The sequence below is a fragment of the Corvus brachyrhynchos genome, unplaced genomic scaffold (assembly GCF_000691975.1).
Source record: "Corvus brachyrhynchos isolate BGI_N302 unplaced genomic scaffold, ASM69197v1 scaffold80, whole genome shotgun sequence".
Classification (NCBI taxonomy): Eukaryota; Metazoa; Chordata; class Aves; order Passeriformes; family Corvidae; genus Corvus; species Corvus brachyrhynchos.
This window is the reverse complement of record NW_008236769.1, coordinates 9,128,686-9,149,728: the sequence shown is the minus strand read 5'-3', so window position 1 is coordinate 9,149,728 and position 21,043 is coordinate 9,128,686. Positions and strand designations below refer to the sequence as shown.

Here is a 21,043-nt window from a genome sequence, read left to right as displayed (position 1 = left end):
GGAAGGAACAGCAGGGGGGGGATGAGATATTGATTCCTACTCATTTAATCTCTAGTTTATTTGGCTTTCAATTCCTTCTTTATGGAAAAAAGTATTCATTCTCCTTTATGCAACTTCATTCATTTTCCAGAGGCTTGATTAAAATTCTGTTCAGTATAAAAAAAAGAACATATTTACATTGCAAAGAATATGGAATAATGTAGCATTGTCTTGGAACTTAAATAAAAATAACAACAATAATAATCCATTAAATAGAATACTTTATTGTGGTGTTGACTTTATTGTATTTGGATTAATGTTCAGATGACTGACTTTGTGCTTTAAGGCACTCCTGATATACTTGCCTCTTTCATTTCAGAAATCTTTTCTGCATGCTATTACTTTGATTTCTGAGGAAGTTTTTATAAAATATTATGGAACAATAAATTAGTGGTTGTTTTTTTATCACTAAAAGGCATGGATTGGGACTACGCTTGCTCTCATGGAACATAAAAGCAGTATAAGCAAGGTGGGAAAAAGAGATAGCTTTTCTTCAGAGACCAAAAATGAGATAGTAAGTCAATGAGGCAGAAAGATAACACAGTTCCTCTCCAGATTGTGGAAATGACCCAGGAGGGGGTTCATTTACCAAAATTGGTACTTGATAGTAGCAGGCAGAAAAGGAATACATACAAAATTGTATAAATCTGGACGAAGAGGATTCACACTGATTCGTGAAAACAATGTATGCAGCTTTCAGTACATCAGTAGTAGTTTTCATACAAATTAAAAGATGAAGATTTTCATACTCTTTCAGAGAATAGAATTTGCTGCAATTAATCAGGTAAAATACATAAGTACAAAAGACAACTATTTGCTCTGGTTTGGCTACTCTAATATCCTGCTGTTATGCAGAAATGAAAAATAAGAAAAGGATGATTTCAGATCTTCCTCTAGTAACATGATGATTACATAGCAGCTTTGATGTGGCTAAAATATAATTTTCCTTTCCTCCACTTTGCCTGGTGCAGACAGTGCTATTTCCCTTCTCTATACTGTTGCCCAGGACCCCACACCATAAAGCTGTTTTTGAGAGGATGAAGAAACCTTTTCTGGATGGAAGCTTGAAAACCACAAAAAAATACAAACACTGTTTCAAAGGGAACGGAAGTGTGTTTGTACTGAACCAAAGTAAAGATGGTATGGTATAGAAAAAATACATGCAGATCCCAGACTCGCATTAAGAAATAGCCCTGGATTTTTCAAAAATATTTTCCAGCTGCTTCATATTGTTGTGGGCAAAAGAAGCAGCTGCAGTCCATTTTACCTGGATGCTTAAACAACTGGAGCATACTAGTGAGTATTGCAACATGTTGTTTGCACGAGGCACCCACTTGGTGATTTCCATACTCAGGAAGTGAGAGCAGAGCAGAGCAAAGGCTCTTTACTCGTGGCTTGCCCACCACCCCCGTCTGCTGACAGCACTGCCCCATCCTGCACAGACTGGTTCACCAGCAAGGAATGAGCCCTTGCTCCTTGCTGCCATGCTCAAAATTCCTCCCCTAAACTATCTAAACCAATAGCTCAGATAAATCAAACAGCTCATTTGTCAGACACCATTACAATTAGTTTTTAAAAATCAATCACATTTATCATTTAAAATTTACTTGCCATTTACAGAGTAAAAGTAGCCCTCATCTGAAGTCCTTATCTACTCTGATAACAAAGGATCAAACCCCTGTGTTTCTCAAAACATTTTGGTTTCCTTTATCTAAAGCAACAAACCACGCTCCGGATTGCCAGGAATCACTTCATGAGCTCTGGGGACTCCAGCACCTGTTTTGCACAAAGCAACCATCAGATAAAGGGGGGGTGGGGAGTGGGTGAGGTCCATGAATGAAGACATGAAATGATAAATGCTTGCAATTTTACAGCATGTGAAAACAGAGGGAAACAGACTTCCTAGTCAATGCTTAAGTATTTGGGATTAGGGCATATCAGAACAGATGTGACCTACAGTCACCTAATCATTACCTAGACAGCCATGACAGCTCTGGTTATCCAGCAGATTATAAAATTTTAGACTTGATTAGAGCAGTGGGAAATTATAAAATTTACATCTTTTCTATTTAATGGGCATCCCTTGAGGAGCAAGGAGAAGGCATTGGTTTGTACTATGCATGTAACTAATCAGCCAAAATCCCACTACCTCTATATGAATCTGCCTCTGCTTTTCCCCTACCCCCCTACCTAATTAGATGAAATACTCTTTCCTTTTTCTGCATATGAATCATCAGACTTATGCAGGATTGTTATTTTTAGATCACTGCTCTCACCCAAACTAATTTTGTTAGATTTACTTCTTGTCAGGGACACCAATTTTTAGTACTGAATATTGCAGTTTTCAAAAAATGATAAATTTTTTTTTAAACAGGAGCAGCAAGTTTCATTACTTATGAAAGATTAGTAAAAAACGAGGTGTTGGATTAGTCTCTGATGTCTTGTCAACACCATCTTTCATTTCCCAGCTCAGTATGACAAAAATTAGTGTGAATTAAGACCCAAGTTCTTATGACATGAACTTCAGGAATAATTTGGGCAGGTGATCATGCTTGGGGACAAGGAGCCTCAGCATTTAGAAACCTTGGGGCAGTTTGGGCATATTTCGCATTTTCTATCAAAGCTGTAGGTCTACACAAAAGCCTGCTGTTTTCTCTCCCTTTTTCATCACAAGTCATGAACTCTGTCATTGCAAATGGATAGACATGCTCCATCGTATGAAGCTGCAATCTCCCTGCCAAACCAGTCACACTCTTATTTTGCAAGCCAGTTTTTCCATCTTGCATCTTTGCAGGTATCAAACTTAACTTTGAGCCAGCAAAGAGAGAGAAAGAGAGAGACAGCAGCCCAAGACATGGTCATACAATCTCTTGCAAACCACCTGCTTTGCATGTGCTCCAATGCCAGCTGCAGGTCCTGTAGACCCCACCAGTGTAGTGATAAAACTAGGATCAATAAAAATTTCACTGATGTAGGGCAAAAGGAGTTTTAGCCCTTCTATTAATCTAGATGAATGAAGGGAAAGCACCGCCAAATGTCTTCCATCTCCTCCTTAGTTTTTTAAATCATACATCATAATTATGGACAGTATTATCATTTCAACACTTTACAAATCTGTAATTTCCTCTGTGGAATTAAATCGTATTTTTATTTCCCCAAGTTATCTGAGTTACCGTAGGCCACAGTAATTCTGAAATTATCACCTAGAATTGAACATTTTTTGTTGCCTATGGCATTCTTTCAGCAAATTAATTTTTAATACCCAGCCATATAATATTGAGAAGCTGCCTTTGTGCATTATAACTTGCAACTTTTATATCTATAAAGCACACTCATTTCATAGCCTCAGTCCCTGTGGACCAGTTTGTAAACTTATGTACTCACTGTACTGACTTTAAAGGGACTGTACTCCCAACAAGTACTCCATGAGGATCCAGCAATGCACCAACCATCTCCATAAACAAAGGAAAGACTTTTCAAAAGGGATTAAAGATTCGGGTGGGACAGGAGTTCACAGGGAGCCCATGGGGAAAAAGTGATTTTTGAAACGTAGCACTCACTGATTAGGTGCTCAATATTCTTTGAAGAAGAAATTTCAAATGAAGGATGCAACCAAAAAATTGCCATTTTTGAAAAGCTTAGCAGGAATATTTAAAAATAATTCTTTCAAATATCTCAGAAACAGATAAGATACAGACTAAAATTGAATACTACTGCATGTTCATTCATCAATGCCAACAGCAGTTTTTAGGCTACCCACAAACTTTTGAATATATCTAATAATAGTCCTCACTTGCATCTAAATTACCCCCCAAAAATGTAAATGCAAATGATTTTCACAAATTACATACCGAAGTGTGAGAGACATTAAAGCTCACAATTTGGAAATTGTACTATATTTTCCTCCTTAATAAAAGTGATGGTTCATTGGGCATTTTAGAAAGAACTCAAGGAAGACTGTTTTTATTCCTTTCCTGAATATTTTATACTTCTTCTACCATGCAGTAATTGTGTCTGTTATTTAATTTCTCTCATTTAAGAGCTAATAAAATATATAAATCAGATAGCTTTTAAAAGATATCACAAGGAAGTTCTATGATCCAAACACAAATAGAAAATCCTCCATTGTATTGCTATTAAAATAATATAATTACATCACATCAACCATTTTTATGTCTTTCCTCTCTTCAGGCACCTAAAATAGAAAAATGGATTTTTATTCCATTGTAGACAGTCTGATATAGTAATCTGTGCTTTGTCCTTTAAAGCAATCAGTCACTACGGACTCTAAAAAATTTTGATGCTTGAGAAAAAAGGGGCTTTTCTCTATTGACATAAAAATACTTTAGCTAAACAAACCCTTACTTAATGCTAGCTACATTTACTGCTGTCACAAACTTAAGGTTGCTCCTAGTTCTATAAATTTATATTTATTTTAAATAAAAATCACACATTAAAAAATGAGGCAAATCAGTATGAATCCTCTCTGAGGAAGGACAACAGAAGCTGATGATGATGATGAAGGCCTGTTTCCAGTATACTCAAACCCAACAGCTTCTGAATGCCCCAGAGATACAGAATACCAGTAGGATAGACAATGATACTGTCCCATGAACAAGAACAAATTATTTAAATTGCACAGCAGCTCGGATTAAAACCAATTACAGATTAAAGATATATTGGACTGTCCAAGGCTGGCATGGCTCAGTTTTGAGAATATGCTCCACATAAAGGCCGCTTGCAGAAATATTTCTTCCCTCCACACCCTCTAGTGCCAAATTAACACTAATCTCTTTCTGTCAGTCATTCTCCATAGCATTGCCTCAGCAATTAAAATGTAATGTGTGCAAAGAGAAGCCCCAGAGCATTACATGCTTTGATAAAACTACATTTTAAGCAAATCAGCATTGCAGATGCACTCCCTGTCCCAATCGTTTTAGCTTATTCATAGCTGTTACAAGTAATGAGAAGGGAATTAATCAGGAATAATATTTTAGTTCAGTTGATTCTTGATGGTATTATTTAGACAAAATGAACAAACTCTCCATAGTTTCCATATCGATATTTATCTTGGGACACAGCAAGTGAAACAAGCATCAGTGTAGTACCTTGATGTCTGTAAAGTTCAGAAAAACATGATTTTCAAAGTGGTATACTTCTTGCAATTCTTCAAGAAATCTTCTTTTCAAATAACATACTCTGTCTTGCTAATCTATGGATAAATCTAATTCTTAAAATGCATATATTGGTTAAGGTTCACTTGCCTTTTGAACTTGTAGAGGATGAAAGCCCCGACTGCGACTAGACAAATAACAAAGAGAACCACAATAGCCCAGTAGCCACTGCCTCCTCCAATCCTCTGAGAGTCTGAAACACAAAATAAAAGAACAGTTTTGCATGTTACCTTCCACATCATTCACATTCTTGAGCCTTCTTTTCTATTTAACTGTCAGGTCAAAAACATTGGTTGTTATTTTTGCAACCTCTTCTTTTCACTATATCTGTGGCTTCTTCAGAAAGGCAAAACCACAGAATTAATTGGTAACTTGTTTCTGAAGGACAGAGGACCCATTTTAAAAAAAGAAAGCAACAAACAGGAAAACTCAAGATCCTGATGATTCAATTATTTGCATACTCAGTGGTTGTTTGGGTTTTTTTATGGGAATCTGAAGTTATCATAGTAAATTATCACACACCCTAAGTACAAGCTTTGCAAAAGCAGAGCTGTATTAATTTCACAGATGGAGAAACTAAGGCTCTGAACAACAAATGAACTCATCAAGGTCATATACTGGTAACGGCTGGAATGAACATGGGCTTCTTTCAATCCCTTTTGTGCTGGCAAACGAATGTCAGCCCTTTACACAAGACAAGGTACCACAGTGGGACTGTAGCACAATTCTACATTAGCAATTAGATAAAAGAGCTTTGTCTTCTACAGAGAGCTGACAGAAAAAACATCACACCAGCATTTACATAAATTGATTGTGGCTGGCTAAAGCTGTTCTCCCACAACACACTGAAATTAATAAAGAAGGATATATTATGGAAGATAATACACAAACAAAAATTACAGGACATTCTAACAAAAGATTCAAGTAAAAGCTGAACTTTCTGGTTAAAACATCATTTTAACATCTCTCTGTTCAAAATGCAAACATGTATGCACACATACTCTCTTCAGCCAGTTTCCATCAACAGTGAATCCAGGGAAGCAGGAAAGGCACACAACTCCTCCTGCCCCCGCCCCATTTCCATTTGTTTTAAACAGAGAAAAAACATAATTTATCTCAGGACAGGATTAGCAATGTGGAGCCTTTACAGCAATCTTCCCATTAGTTGATTCAAAGATCAGAGATACATGGCAGAGATGCAGCAAGCCTGTGTTAGACCCGTGTAGTTACAGCAGCAGAGTTAATGGCTGATATAAAGGCAAAGAAGCTCTGCTTTCTTAGCAGCCAGTGCAGCCTAAAATGCCTTTAGATCACCAGATGAGTTTTTTGAAGCCTGGTTGGCTCTTCCTTCAGGGCACTATTTTGTACAATAGCGGTATTTACTTTATGTTGTGGTTACACAGAAAAAGGAAAAAGCTTGTGATACAAATGACGAGGTATGAAAAAATGGAAACATAAAAAAAATTTGGTCGTTAACAATGACCAAATGAAAATGTATACATATATACGTGTATGCGTATGTATATATTAACATATATATATACACACAAACTCATATATATATGTGTGTTTATTTATATGTAACAAGTACCAAGTAAGTATATACATGTGTTATACATACACATATATATTGACATGAAGATTTTCTCCTTAAATTATTAGAACTCAAACAGGCATCCAAAAGTTGGTCTGTTGATAGCTTCTTTTAAATATTTACCTGAACCGGAGTCAGCTAAAGTCACTAAGACCCAGTATCCTCCCCTCAGAAAGAAACTGATGTTGTGTGCATTCAGGGCCTGCTTTATAGCTGCTATTCTCTGAAAATACAACAGAGAGAACGTCAGATGTCTTGTGCTCTGTTCCACTTTGAGGCACTCAATGTTTTTAAAAGGAAAACCTCTGGTTCTTTAAATGGTGAAAGCACACTTGTCACTGATGAGCTGAAATCTACAAGAAATTCAATATTTAAAAATTAAGCAAAACTCCAGAAGACATAAAAGCTGAAAATGTCAAAATTTTATAGCCAAATCTTTTTGATTGCCCAAGTCTTTATGTTTACCCAGTATGTGACAGACAGCAAGTAATTTGCACGCGCTATTGGGTTTACCTGGGTCATAACTCACACAATGCACAATCCATCTTAAAAACTCCCCATTCTTCTAACTTATCAGAAGAAAACCTGTGATGTCACTTTGGATTTGCTGCTATAAAAAGTAACTGCTATTTAATAATGAACTGCATGTCATAATTTACCTTATCGCCTTACCTGTAATGGAATGAATTCCATTTATAGCTAATTTTTAACAATATCCCACAGAAATATATACATTCATCCATGTGAAAAAAAAAATCGGTATTCCTCCCATTTGCCTCCAGTGGATAGAGCATAGTGAATTATGGTCTCTCATATTTTTATGGAGCAGAACCGTTAAATATACCATCAGATCCTAACCCCAGATGACAAATTGTCTGAATTATATCTTCTACTTGCTTGTATCTTAAACATGGTCAATTTTCTAAAAGATCAAATCTAGTTTCATACTCTATGCCTTATAATTTGGGACACAACTTCCCAGAGGATGCCAAATTAGAAATTTGCATTATATTCATGAAACATTCACAAGTAACTTCTTGTATGATATTATCAATTATTCTCATCTTTGACAATCTTTTGAAGTATAATGGATAAAAATCCCTGTAGTCCCTCTCATATTATGGACAGACACTATACAAAAGTTCAAATATCATCATTCTTTTTGAGAAATATCTAACTTCTGAAGCCATTCCACTGACTTATTACATTCTTTTATGTGGGAATGACTCAACATAAGGGTGAAGTGAGCATGGCTTCAGTTATTTCACAAGACAATTACAGCAGATTGCTCCTAAGTATTTATCTTGTTGCCCAAAGCCTGAAAAGATAACGAATATGACAACTCTACTGACTAGGAAGCTTTAAAGTGATGCTGCTACCAATGAAATAAAGTTTCTTTGTTTCAATCCAGGTTCATTCATGTGTTCATGGCATATAGTGCAAGAGGGACAACTACTTTAGGTCAATCTGACTTACAGCCAGTAAACGAAATTTCTGAGCTCCATAACTTTTGACTCCTCATATTTTCCTGGCAGGTTCCTAAGGAACCCAACATTTGCTGTGGTTTTTGCTTAACTGATTAAGACTTGTTCGTTATTTAACTCCCCACTTCTGGGTTCCCACCCAAATCTATATGAACAACATGTCCTCAGGTCAAAAATTTGAATCTCATGTGAATCCATCCAAAGGTTCTGGCTTAGTTATTTCACTGGGAGACTGATGGTTTTTTCAGTGCTTGTGGGTTTTTATTTTTCTGCTCCAAGGTATTTACTGAGCATAGTGCTGCCACCTCTCCAACATCTTAAAAAACAAATGCAGTCTTTGGAGCTCCTCTCTAGACTTCCTAAGTTAAGGTTCTTATACCAGCATTTGAATTTTCCATCTTCCTTTTCAACATCATTTACAATGACAATATTTGAACATGTGAACACAATGGCTCCTGCATTATAAGAATGTAAAAGAATGAAAAATAATGACACCATTCAAACTCTTACCCACTTATACATCTTGGGTTCTCACTTTCCCTTTTTGCCAAAGCAACTCACTGGGAATTTTCATGAAAATGATTTTGTCTGGATAGAAATCTTCCTCAGAGCCCCTGTTTTCCAGATTTTAGTTTAATTGTACTTTAATTGACTCTTTCACCTGGACTCATCCCACCTGACATTAGAAATGTAATAGATGCACATAAATTAAGCAACCAAGTCTTCTCTGGAGTCAATAATTAGAATGGAATACTTTTGAAATTTCTGTGTTCTTAAAGCAGGTTAAATCATAGTCAGCTCTTATTTCTTCATGCATGTATTTGAAACAAAAAGGGCTCTTGTCAGAGTGGGACCAAATTTCAGAATTTTCCAAAGGGCTCCTCGTACTACACTGACAACTTACTTACCATCTTTGTTATTGATGGCTACTTCTATCAGTAATGATTCCTACTCTATATGGCTAACTTAATAAACAGTATTACATCCCAACACTTCATGTAAAGCACCAATAAAATCTCCAGCAAGCAGGTGTTCTCTGCCTGAACAAGAAATTATTGCCTTTAATCTTTCTGAAATAATGTAATATTCCCAAATCTAAATGGTTTTCAACCGAGAACAAAGAGGTTCTCTTTAAGGGAAGAAATTTTTTAACTATGTCTATGTTAAGGGTTTCTGGGACACCTCCTCCAAATGTGCAGAAAACATTCTGCATTGCTGAGTCCTCACAAAAGTGTCACAACACTGATTTTGAGAACTGGCATGAGCAGGGTGACAAAGCACATCCTTCCACTGACTCATAAGAAAAACCTTTAATTTTCTTCTAGTAACAGAAGAGAATGCAAGGAATCTTTAAACATATAACAACATGAGTATTTTCCTGTTGACCTAATAGAAGCTATTGCTTCTAAGGTCATTTGCATAGGGTATATTTTCAGGATATTTCTTGAGTCACAATCAATTCTGATATAACACATTTTATAGGAATTTGTGCCATTCAAGTCTAAATCAACAAATTTATATGCACATACCAATATCTAAAGCAATGTCTATTAGCAGTAATATAAAAACAGAAATGTAGGCAGCTGCTGGTCTGTGCACTGTCAAACACAGCAAATATACCTGCTGTAGCATTCGTGTATCTTGTCAGGTGGGAGTGAGATCTTTATATAGGTAGGGATCATCTCTTAATTTCATATAAAGACAATGAGAGTACAGCCACTTATTGCAAAACAGGATGAAGACTGTCCTAGGCAGATGTGCATTGTTCTGGTTACCTTATCACTAGTTATGCTTCTCTTCTTTTTTGGTTGATTTGCTGGTAGTAGCACATGCAAGTCAGCAGCTGTGGGCAGACCAGGCTTCACAACTGTCATGAGAGTTTCTTCAGGTATACTGGTCTCCTGTAAAGACAACAAAGGCATCTGGCAAATCACAGGAAAACACACTTTGTGTTTTATATAAAATACTTGAGTAACTCCACATACAGCTTCTAGGCTTCAGTGTTCAGATCCTTAATATTTAAAGAGGATTCCACTAGAAGGTGAAACATGAACAAAGTCAAACATAAATACATGGAAATGTGAGTTGCTCTTTGAAGATTGGAAGAGCTAAGTGTTGTTATCACATTAAAGTAATTCAGTGGCATCAAGAAAAGAAGTAAAATGAAGAGGTTTTCAGGTTTTGTCAAAACTCTCTAATGGCTGAGATTTTCAAAGGTAACATAAAATAAAAACAACCAAGGGATTTAGGATCTTTTGTGAGCCATTCAGACACAGTGTACACTTAGAAGTGCATAGTCATTACAGCTGACTTTAGCTTCAGTAGGTTACTTTGGAAGGTGCTTAATGGACAGAAGGAAGTCTTCCAACGTGAGACTAAGAACACTGAGGGGTTCAGTTCCTGAAATTGTAATAAATACCTTCATTCCCCTGCTGAAAGTCAAATACATCCCTTTGTAAAATAGTTTGTGCAAATTTGGCTTTTAGTCCCAAATTTCTCCATGTTTTGTACAATGCAGCCACACAATTCTAATGACCATACCCTGGGCACTTTCCTTAGCCTTCCTCAAACAGATTCTGAAGCTCCATTAAATTGTTCATATACTTTGTCAAATGTTTTAGTAATTATTAAAATGCAAGAGCTTATTTTATAAGGGAATAAAATGTTTTTTGACCGACACAGCTTATGGAATGAGTTTAAGTTGATAAAAGCAAGAAATTAATTTGACATTTGATAAGAATCTCAAACAAAAAAAAAAAAGGTAGGAAACTACATAAAGTCAAAAAGTTTAGAACCTGATTTGCACAATTGTAAATCCAGGAGAAGTAAAGTGATTTAAAATGCAAATATTTTATAAACAATATCAACATGTTCCTCAGTGCTACTGCTCTCACAAAAGCCAGTGTGGGCACCCTTGGTTGCTGGCAGGGTGTGTACCTGAAGAGCACAGCTCTCGAGCTCAAAGTTTCTGTGAGGTGATGTAATGCCACAGTACTACAGCATAGTTTTAAATTTGATTTAGCCTATAGGATTCAGCTGTTCCCAAACAACGTTTCTTTTGTGAACATGCTCTAAAAAACCAGTGGTACAAACTGTGTGCCTATAGGTTATATATAATTTTCCAAGTTACAGAACCAGCATAGTAAATTCTTTCTTTCTGCTTTGTTTATACACAAAGATGATGTCTATTATATTACACATTCTTTAGCTTCTAAATCTATCACATTTAAGCTACTTAACTCTTCCTGCTTTGCAGTCAGTAGTATTTGCTAATATGTCTATCCCTAATCCCAGAGAGCAATATTTAGCATTAATTGCCAATTAGACTGTGTTATACCTAAACTGTCGATGTTACAATATCATTGTCTACAGCTTGCACTTAAAAGTGACACTAGGCACAAACTTGCTTGAAATGTGGCTCATGAGGTCCATTTTATTATTTTGCTCTGCCTCCATTTCTAAATCCCTTCTAAATGAGAAGGTATTAACTTAACCTTCAAGCTTTATGACTGGCAAGGGAACATTTTATGACCAATCTGAAAGAGCACCTTTGCAAGGAGTCGCGTCACTACCCGCCCTATGTCTTCCCTCCACTCCGGTATGTCGGGGTTGTACATGTCCAGGTGCTTAGTAAACTTCAGAGGAAGAACATGAAAATGATCTGGAAAAACAAAAAGAAACAGCAAGAAATAAACCAGATTGCAAAAGGGGTTTGGTAGAACTAAAAGCTAAAAATCTGTATTTAGCACTTTTTTGCTGTGCAGCACTGCAGTATCTAGGACCCCCACTGCTCTCTGTTGTCAGGCATTCAATTTCTTTCTGTATTTTCATCAACATCATCAAGTTTGTGCTTAAAGACTAAAAAAGGAGGAAGAAAAAGAAATAAAGCAGATCTACATACATGTTTTGGGGGCATAATGTTCCCAATAATTTTCCCTTAGGTCAATAAGGGAGTATTACACAGAAGTCATTGGTTTCTTTTATTTGAAATGAGAATGTACCAAAGGATTTTACCCTCACTGGATTATAAGCATGTGGGGGTTTTTCCACTGCACATTTCTGTTTTCCATATAAAATGAATACTTTACTTCATAAATTAGATATGAAATAAGAACAGAAATGATATTACAAAGGCTAACTACTGCCCTCTTTGAAAAAAAGAATAAAACAAAGGTACACCCACAATATTTCTCTGGACTTGTCAAAAATATCTGAAATACTAGAAATGGGTTGAACCTCAGAAAGTAGTCTCTAACATCTTCCCTTTCTACCTACAGGCTCCTTTGACGAAAACCTGGGGAACTTAATGCAAAGCAGAGGTAGAGAACCTCTGGAACACACGAGACAAACCTGCCTCCCCCCAGTATTTCCAACAGAATTATATTTTAATGTGGCTTGCTTTTTCAAAAGTTTCTTTATGCTCCTGATGGCCAGTACTTTCATGATCTTGATATTAGGATTGGCAAAAGGAGCACTGGAATGACAAAGCCATTGATGTAGTCACACTAGGAGTGTTATACTTCTGAATACTTCTAAAAAAGCTGATGCATTTATAAGTGGTAGTATAAATGTTATATCCATTTATCTCAGAAAAGGAGAAGGTTCATAAAAGCTCCATTTAGCATAAGTGGCGCTTTTACCATTATTTTAAATTAATTAGTATACTAAAAGCAAAAATAACAGAATCTTCTTCAGACAATAGAGATATATCACATCTTGTATTGCATGATATCCAAAGGCTTTTAGCTCTGCATTGAAATGAAAGCTTTTATACTTATCACAATTCCCACATGTGACAGCACAAATACAAATGCAAATAATTTGCCAGCACTACATTTTCCACAGTATATTTTGCCTTGTCACCACATTATAAAACACAAAAAAGCCACACCAGGGCACAGTGCGGAACAAGAGCTGAAGTGTTATTTCATAATTACAGCAGAGCTATATTTGATCCAAAATCTCAGATAAACATCAAGGTAACAGTGACGTATTGTGATTAAAGGCAGTTATTTGACATTGTTTTCAATGCGGAGAGCATACACACAACTAAATGTTCTTTTTTTTCCAGAGGTATTTAGACTACTTTACTTAGAAATTCTGGGAAACTTTCTAGTCAGAGGCGAAAATACTACTAAAACACTTTACATATAGCATTTGGAAACCACAGTAACATTTAAAATAAGCAAAGGAAACAAAGTGTTTGAGATTAAGCCTCCCATACAATCCCACTTTTCAGCTTTGTGGTTATCTAGTGACAGTTCATGCCTCTAATTTTAAGAATTAAGTCTGGCATTAGATATAATTTTACACTAGGTTCAGTTGCACCAGGGCTGGTTTTAGAGGTCCAACAATTAATACATATTAAACAAAAAAATGAAAAAGACTAAGGTCTCACCAAAAACATGGACAACTTTTGAGTCCTGAAGCATAGAGCTCCCACAGGAGACTTGCACCGTAACTCTGACATCACCTGTCTCAGCAAACTTTGTCACCAGAAAACTCTCCAATGTAAGCAGTGGCTTTAAAAAAACAAAGAACAGTTAAAAACAGAATTTCAACAAGAACCATGAGAACAGTGCCTGAAGAACCTGTTGTTAAAAACATCACCAAAAAATTTTCACATCAATTTTAAATGTACCAATGTTTCAATCTTTTATAAACAGAATAGCAGCCAGATGAGGAAAATATTTCTTTTAGAGTAATCGGTTGCATATTAGGTTTTCAGTCAGATTCCACTGAAGTTAATGGAGTCTGAGGGAGACTCAACAATCTCTACAAGATTATATAAAGCAAGTCATTTGCCTCAAAGAATGTAGGGTATGTCAGGGTCAAAAGGATTAATGCTGTCAATTTAGAGCACCAGCCAACAGTAACCTCTAAGGTGGAGCTGAGATACTCTGTTCCCTGACCACTTCCTTATGAATTATAAAACCTTCACAAGACCTGCAGTGCCTGTACCAGCAATGGCAAAGTCAAAAATTATGAACAGATACAGGCTGGGATTATGGGAGACAGCACATTCACAAGAAGAAAGTTCACTGCACTTATTTGAAGCATTCCTCTGTCACAGTCTGCCTCATAAAGAAAATATTTTACTTACCTGTTATTGAAGGAATTGCCTTAAAAGATATTAACCCAGCTACACAATAAATATTCCCAATTGAAATACTCGGATATTTAATGATCTAGGACCTATTTATATAGACTTTGATCCCCAAATGAAAAACACTAGATTGTTTGAGTGCTCTCAATGTTTTGATATTCTTTAAGATATTCCTTAATTTTTGATATGATATTATTTTAGACTCCCAGAAAATATTTATCTATACAATGAAAAAAAATATACACACACACACACACACACATATATGTATATCTGTATGGCACTATAATTTATATCACTCATTATTAGCTTGGAAGTGCATAAATCCAGGTTGCATCATTTACAAGTTATGATCCCAAATCCATCCCCCTCTAAGTTGTTATTTTTAGAGTAATCGGTTGCATATTAGGTTTTCAGTCAGATTCCACTGAAGTTAATGGAGTCTGAGGGAGACTCAACAATCTCTACAAGATTATATAAAGCAAGTCATTTGCCTCAAAGAATGTAGGGTATGTCAGGGTCAAAAGGATTAATGCTGTCAATTTAGAGCACCAGCCAACAGTAACCTCTAAGGTGGAGCTGAGATACTCTGTTCCCTGACCACTTCCTTATGAATTATAAAACCTTCACAAGACCTGCAGTGCCTGTACCAGCAATGGCAAAGTCAAAAATTATGAACAGATACAGGCTGGGATTATGGGAGACAGCACATTCACAAGAAGAAAGTTCACTGCACTTATTTGAAGCATTCCTCTGTCACAGTCTGCCTCATAAAGAAAATATTTTACTTACCTGTTATTGAAGGAATTGCCTTAAAAGATATTAACCCAGCTACACAATAAATATTCCCAATTGAAATACTCGGATATTTAATGATCTAGGACCTATTTATATAGACTTTGATCCCCAAATGAAAAACACTAGATTGTTTGAGTGCTCTCAATGTTTTGATATTCTTTAAGATATTCCTTAATTTTTGATATGATATTATTTTAGACTCCCAGAAAATATTTATCTATACAATGAAAAAAAATATACACACACACACACACATATATATATATATCTGTATGGCACTATAATTTATATCACTCATTATTAGCTTGGAAGTGCATAAATCCAGGTTGCATCATTTACAAGTTATGATCCCAAATCCATCCCCCTCTACAAGTTGTTATTTTCCACAGGTAATGAAGTAGAATAAATTGTTGTTCGCCCCCACACAAAGGAAACAGTTTAGAAATTGAAAGAAAGGGACAACCCTTATTGGAAAAAGATTTAAAAGAATCTCAGTCAAAATCATTTGTGTACCTGAAGATTGTTTCCTATCCACCAGTAGAAAACTGTCAAATTAGGGTTCTTAGGCAGTATGATGGCTGTCAGGTTCACCTCCTGGTTTCTCCCAATGACTGGAACCACTTCTAAATTTAAAGCCTGGAGTGGAGCTGGACAAAGTTCCAAAAATATCACTGAATAAGAATTCATCAATTCATTAACACCTCTCTCCCCAAAAGCCTCTCATCTGTTCACCATAACATCCTGAACTTATTTTTCCCTCCTTTCTCCCTGTTTTACATCCATGTTGAAAGCTATGGACATAATTGGAAAGACCTCATTTCAACCAAAAAACATCCCCCAGATCAGCCCAAAACCCCTCAAACAAAATCTTAAAGCAATAAGACAGATCAACAAAATGCACTTCTCTCATGCCCATTCTTTTCATTCATGTCCAATTCTAGAACACATAAGCAAATACTCCAGTTAAAAAGTGGAAACAGCAATCTCAGCTTTTTTTTTTTAACTTAGTAACAAAAGATCAAATGAATAGAAATCTAACATCTCAAATTGCTATGGGAAAAGCAGAAAACTGAAAAAGAATGCTGCTGACTACTCATTTTCATTATAAAATATCAGCTGTTAGGCTCACACCACACAAAAAATCTCATTAATGCATGCTTTAAAATAGATGTGTACATCAGGGGAGCATTTACTTGCAAATCAAAATAGATAACCTCTGTACTCCAAAATGTGCCTTAGAGTAAGTTTATTCCTTTCTGAACTACCAAAGCCATAAACATTATTATTTGTTTAAAAGAAATGCATCATTACAACAGTTTTATCTGCTTGTAAATGTTGTGTTTATTAGTGTTGTGCTGTTTCACAGCACAATAACTGTGTTGAAAGAAAACCTTTCCCTCAGAGGTTTCCCAGTATATCTTTATCAGAATGTCTGAAGGTAAAAGCTTTTCAACAGTACAATGTGATAACTAGAATTTCTTAACTTCTTCACCTGCACCAACTACCCAGGATACGAAACCACCATATAGCCCAACATTCATTCATTGCACAGAATGAATACTAACCCACCCATTTTTGGTCCATTCTAAATATCTTTTAACTCATTCAAAGGCTTTTCATGTCAGTGCAAACTTAAAGGTAATTAACACTGTTCTAAAGTATTTCTCTTATTCTGTATCAGGAACTGAGTCATTGCCTGTTCACTTCTAATTCATTTTGACTAAACTGACTGAACTTCTGAGAACAAGTTGTCCAACCTCCTTTTCCACCTCACTTCACCTGGTCTGTGTGCTGCTTCATCTGTATGTAAGGCTCTACTTTCACTCTGCATTTTGCCCAATAACTCTTTAACCACCTATATGAATTCAAGACATGTTGTGTGCTTTAAAAAATTTCTTCAGTAGCTTCCAGGGGAGTAAAAATGCTTCTCCTGTTGCCGGTGCCTTGAAGAAAAGTCAGAAATTAATTAAATTTGTTCCTTCTAGAAACAGATTTTCCTTCTGGAGGGAGCTGCGAAACTTTTTTGCTTTTGCCATAAATTAGTGTTTTCACAGAGGAAACTGATCACTTTGAGATATGGTTTTGTTCCTGAAGAAGATTAATTTATTTTCCAAAATTTTTAGAGGCCAAGTTGTTTAGTACTTGAACGACAGCTGTTATTTCAAGTCTGTTGTTTCTATATATTAAAGAGCTGAGAATAATTACTGCAAATTCTTCTGCTTGCCTATGTCATACAATTCCATAATGCATTTGAACAAGCTTCATAGCACCCTTAAGTGTGTACAATTAAGATTGAATTTGGCTTACATGGTTTCTATTTAAGTAAGTTAAAATTTCAGTACAGTTTCTGAAGTTCCACACTACAAAGGTCATAGTTCCATGAAAACTAAAATGCACGCAGTCTATATATTAATGTATGTAGCTCTTCAGGCTTTTTTTATTCTGAATTCTTGGGCCTCTACTGTTGCCTACTCACATTTATGCTATCAGATTGCTCTAATTTCTCTTGCAGTTCATTAAAAAGTTGTAGATTGTTTAATCTGGATCAGAAAGCATGATTTGGATGACAGGCCAAAATTCTTGTAATTGTCCTGCATTACAGGTAATAGTAACCTGGCAGAAGTGAAAAATATTTCCTCTACCATTGGTCTCTAAATAATTCCCCAGGCATAATACATCAGTTGGAGACTGCTGACTCCTGAAAACAGGATTCTACAGAGATTCCTGCTTTCATGGTATTCCACAGTGAAAAATGTCCCTTAATAGCTATTAGTGTTTCACTAAAATGTAGAAATTGCAGTTTAATTAGTGCCAACTAATTTCCTCAAATCTTGTAATTTACCTAAAAAATTAAAGAGAACAAATCACATGGAAAGCATTTATTCAAGCAGGCTGTGTAACACAGTTCCATGAGTCTTCTAGCCCCCATGCAGCATCTGTGGGCAGGCCCAGGAAGGGATCACATCTGCCTCAGTGCCCTGCTGCCTCTGTACTTCAGCACCAAAGTCCCTTTAATGCACCAGTCATTTACTTGTGTCACACAGAGTTTTTTCCTGTTCATTGCCTTGTACAGATCTACTATTTCTCTGCCTACTCTACTTCTCAGCACCTAAAAGCTTCTAAAAAGTAATAGTGAAGCCCTAAGTAATTTATCTGAGCTCTCTGGAGCTCAAATTATTTAAAAAAACAAACACAACAAAGAAACAGATAATGAAACAGAGGTGTAAAATTTGATTCTGATTCTTTCTGCTTGATACTAACGGAGATTAGTCCTTAGCATGAACGGGTTTGGCTTCATCTGCTAATCAAAGTAGAACTGGAAACTCTGAACTCAAGGATGCTGACTAGCAAAATACATAAATATCAGCAGCCACTAGACAAGCTGACATAAAGCGCATGGATCTGTGCACAACCTGGTATATGGCTCCAGTGATTTCCATTGCTTTGGGATTAAGATGGAAGACACACCACTCACAACAGAGGGAAACAGACACCTGGGGAACGCAAGATGAGTATCTTTTCCTTTGATGTTACTCGTTTCTGAATTTTTGACACATTTGAAAACAGGCAATAGCTGTCTTGAATCTTGAAGAGGAAAAATCAGTTTCACTTTTGAGTTTTCCTCTTCATTTCAGTTATGAGATGCCTGAGGTACATTAAGCTTGCAATGGTGCATGATATTCCCAGGGCCATGCTATTCTTTATTTTATATCTGTTGTATTGCGGGGTTTTGGTCTTAATTAAGGAGAGGAAGAGAATTATAAGTCAAGTCATACTGCCTGCAAGCATGAAGTTATATCCAAGCACCATTTAAAACTCTGTGAGAATTAACTACCTAAAATTTAGATTTAGAACCACTGAGATTTTGACTATTTTTTAAAATCATACAAGTGCTCATATGTTTCCCAACACATCTGTTAACTTACTTTACACTGCACTTAGAAGCTTTAAAAAGACATAACTTAAAGTATTAAATTTTAGCTGCTAAGGCTGACAACAGGTGTTGAATCAGGAAGATAGATCAAATCTGAAATTTGTACTGAGGCATGCTTGTTACTTAAAAGATTAATAAACCATCCTCCTGCCAAATCCAAACAAAACTAATTCTGACCTCCTACTGCATTTGGTTTACAAGCCTCTGCATTAACAACACACAACACTTCAAGGGTGCAAGAGGATATTGAAAAATATGTTTTTCCTAATTGCGACTAGTAATTTTCTTTCCTAACTCATAGCTGACATGAGGTTTTTACACAGTGGCAAAAGTAAGAAAACCAAAGAGCTGATTTACAGTTGACTTGGACGAACACCACAGCCTCGTCATGCCCAGCCACATTTTCAGCCTTCACTGACACGCGGTAAATCCCAGGATTCTCATAGCGGTGACGGATGGGCTCTCCAGTCATTGTAAGGTTCACATATATCGCCTTAAAGCCATCTCCAAGATCTACCTGGTATTTGGTACTCAATACATCACCCTAAAAGGAAAACACATCAAAAATATTTTAAACGGCCAGAACCAAAATAGACAGGACACGTTTATAACCTTTTATAGAATCACAACAGCATTTTCAGCCCCAGCCAGACATCTTGACCCAGTCACAACAGCTGCAGTAAAACCACTACAGCCATGGCAAAGACGTTAGTGCAACAGATGCTGTGTGCACTAATAGAGATAATATCAAGTTTATACAGCAAGGTGCTACCTTAAAATTAGATACCCCAGACCACTAACCAAGTTGTATGGCACAGAAACCATCACTCTTCCCTTAATGCCACTGGACATTATGTAACATAATGTTGCTGGGCAGCCCCAGGTTCAAAGGTGATGCTCCTGTGATTGTAAGCAACTGAAGATTGCTATTTTAGCAATTTACTACTCATCCCACAAGCTTCTAGCCTTTGCAATTCTAAAATAAAATTAATTGGCTTAGACATTCTTCACAGCATCTTCCAGCCACACCTCCTGAGTGTCAACCATATGGCCTTTAAGACCCAAGCTAGGATCCTCACACAGAGTTGTAGAGTGTTACACTGAGCTACCAGCACGCCAAGAACTAACATGCTCTAAAACAAAATTAGATGCATGCTTAATGAAGCAGATCAGTGAGGTGAGTTTGGGAAATGGTTTAAAAGTCCAGCCAAATAATTCTGTCATGTCAAACATCTCATGGAATTTATAATTCATCACACTTCTGCTAAGTGCTCCTTTAAATGACAGTGTGTTCCTAAATTCAGGCTTAAAGTACCACAAGACTGATACCACTGTCAGAGGACAAACATGCCCATTGCTCGTGTTGTCATGGTGTGGCTGCTCTAGAGAGCAATCAGGCCTGTGCCACATGGACTAGTGACGTGGATGCAGTCAAAATGCATTTTAGCTGTGAGCAGCAACACTTTCTCAATACTCACTCAGCACTGCCTGAGTGAGCGGCCCTGCTTCCTTGATCTCCAGCAGTGTGGATGTTCCTGCTTGCTTGCCAGAGCACATGGCCATCACAGCCATGCAATTCAGACAGGCCACAGGGCCAGGCTTTGTAGAAAAGCCTCTTTGTTGTGAAAACACAGGTATTGATTTTAAAAACTTCCTTGCCTCTAGGAAAGGAATGTATACACTCATACGCTGGTCAAGCGACATGAAAGACCATCAAAGCAGAAAAGGATTGACACTAAAGCATTCAAAAATCACTCAATTTCTCCAAAAGCCACTTGGAAATTGCTTTATTTCAAAATTTAATTCTAAAAGGCAGCACTAATGTAATTCTTTCCACAATGCCAACAATCAGTGATTGAAATAATCTCCCCAGGAAACTGGCAAATGACCCAGAGCTGCACACTTCTAAGATTC

The 21,043-nt window shown here is 36.5% G+C and overlaps 1 protein-coding gene across 6 annotated transcripts in view; it reads right to left on the bottom strand.

Annotated features, from left to right (window-relative positions):
* SORCS2 (sortilin related VPS10 domain containing receptor 2) overlaps window positions 1-21,043 on the bottom strand; it is a 545,059-nt gene that overhangs the window by 16,697 nt on the left and 507,319 nt on the right. For all 6 annotated transcript variants that reach the window (XM_017727682.1, XM_017727678.1, XM_017727679.1 and 3 more), the window contains exons 19-25: window positions 19,487-19,673; window positions 15,709-15,842; window positions 13,690-13,813; window positions 11,840-11,952; window positions 10,067-10,192; window positions 6,931-7,030; window positions 5,304-5,406 (exon numbers count right to left, since the gene is read on the bottom strand). In XM_017727682.1, coding sequence (XP_017583171.1) covers window positions 5,304-5,406; window positions 6,931-7,030; window positions 10,067-10,192; window positions 11,840-11,952; window positions 13,690-13,813; window positions 15,709-15,842; window positions 19,487-19,673 — 887 coding nt within the window. The remainder of the gene's footprint in view (window positions 1-5,303; window positions 5,407-6,930; window positions 7,031-10,066; window positions 10,193-11,839; window positions 11,953-13,689; window positions 13,814-15,708; window positions 15,843-19,486; window positions 19,674-21,043) is intronic.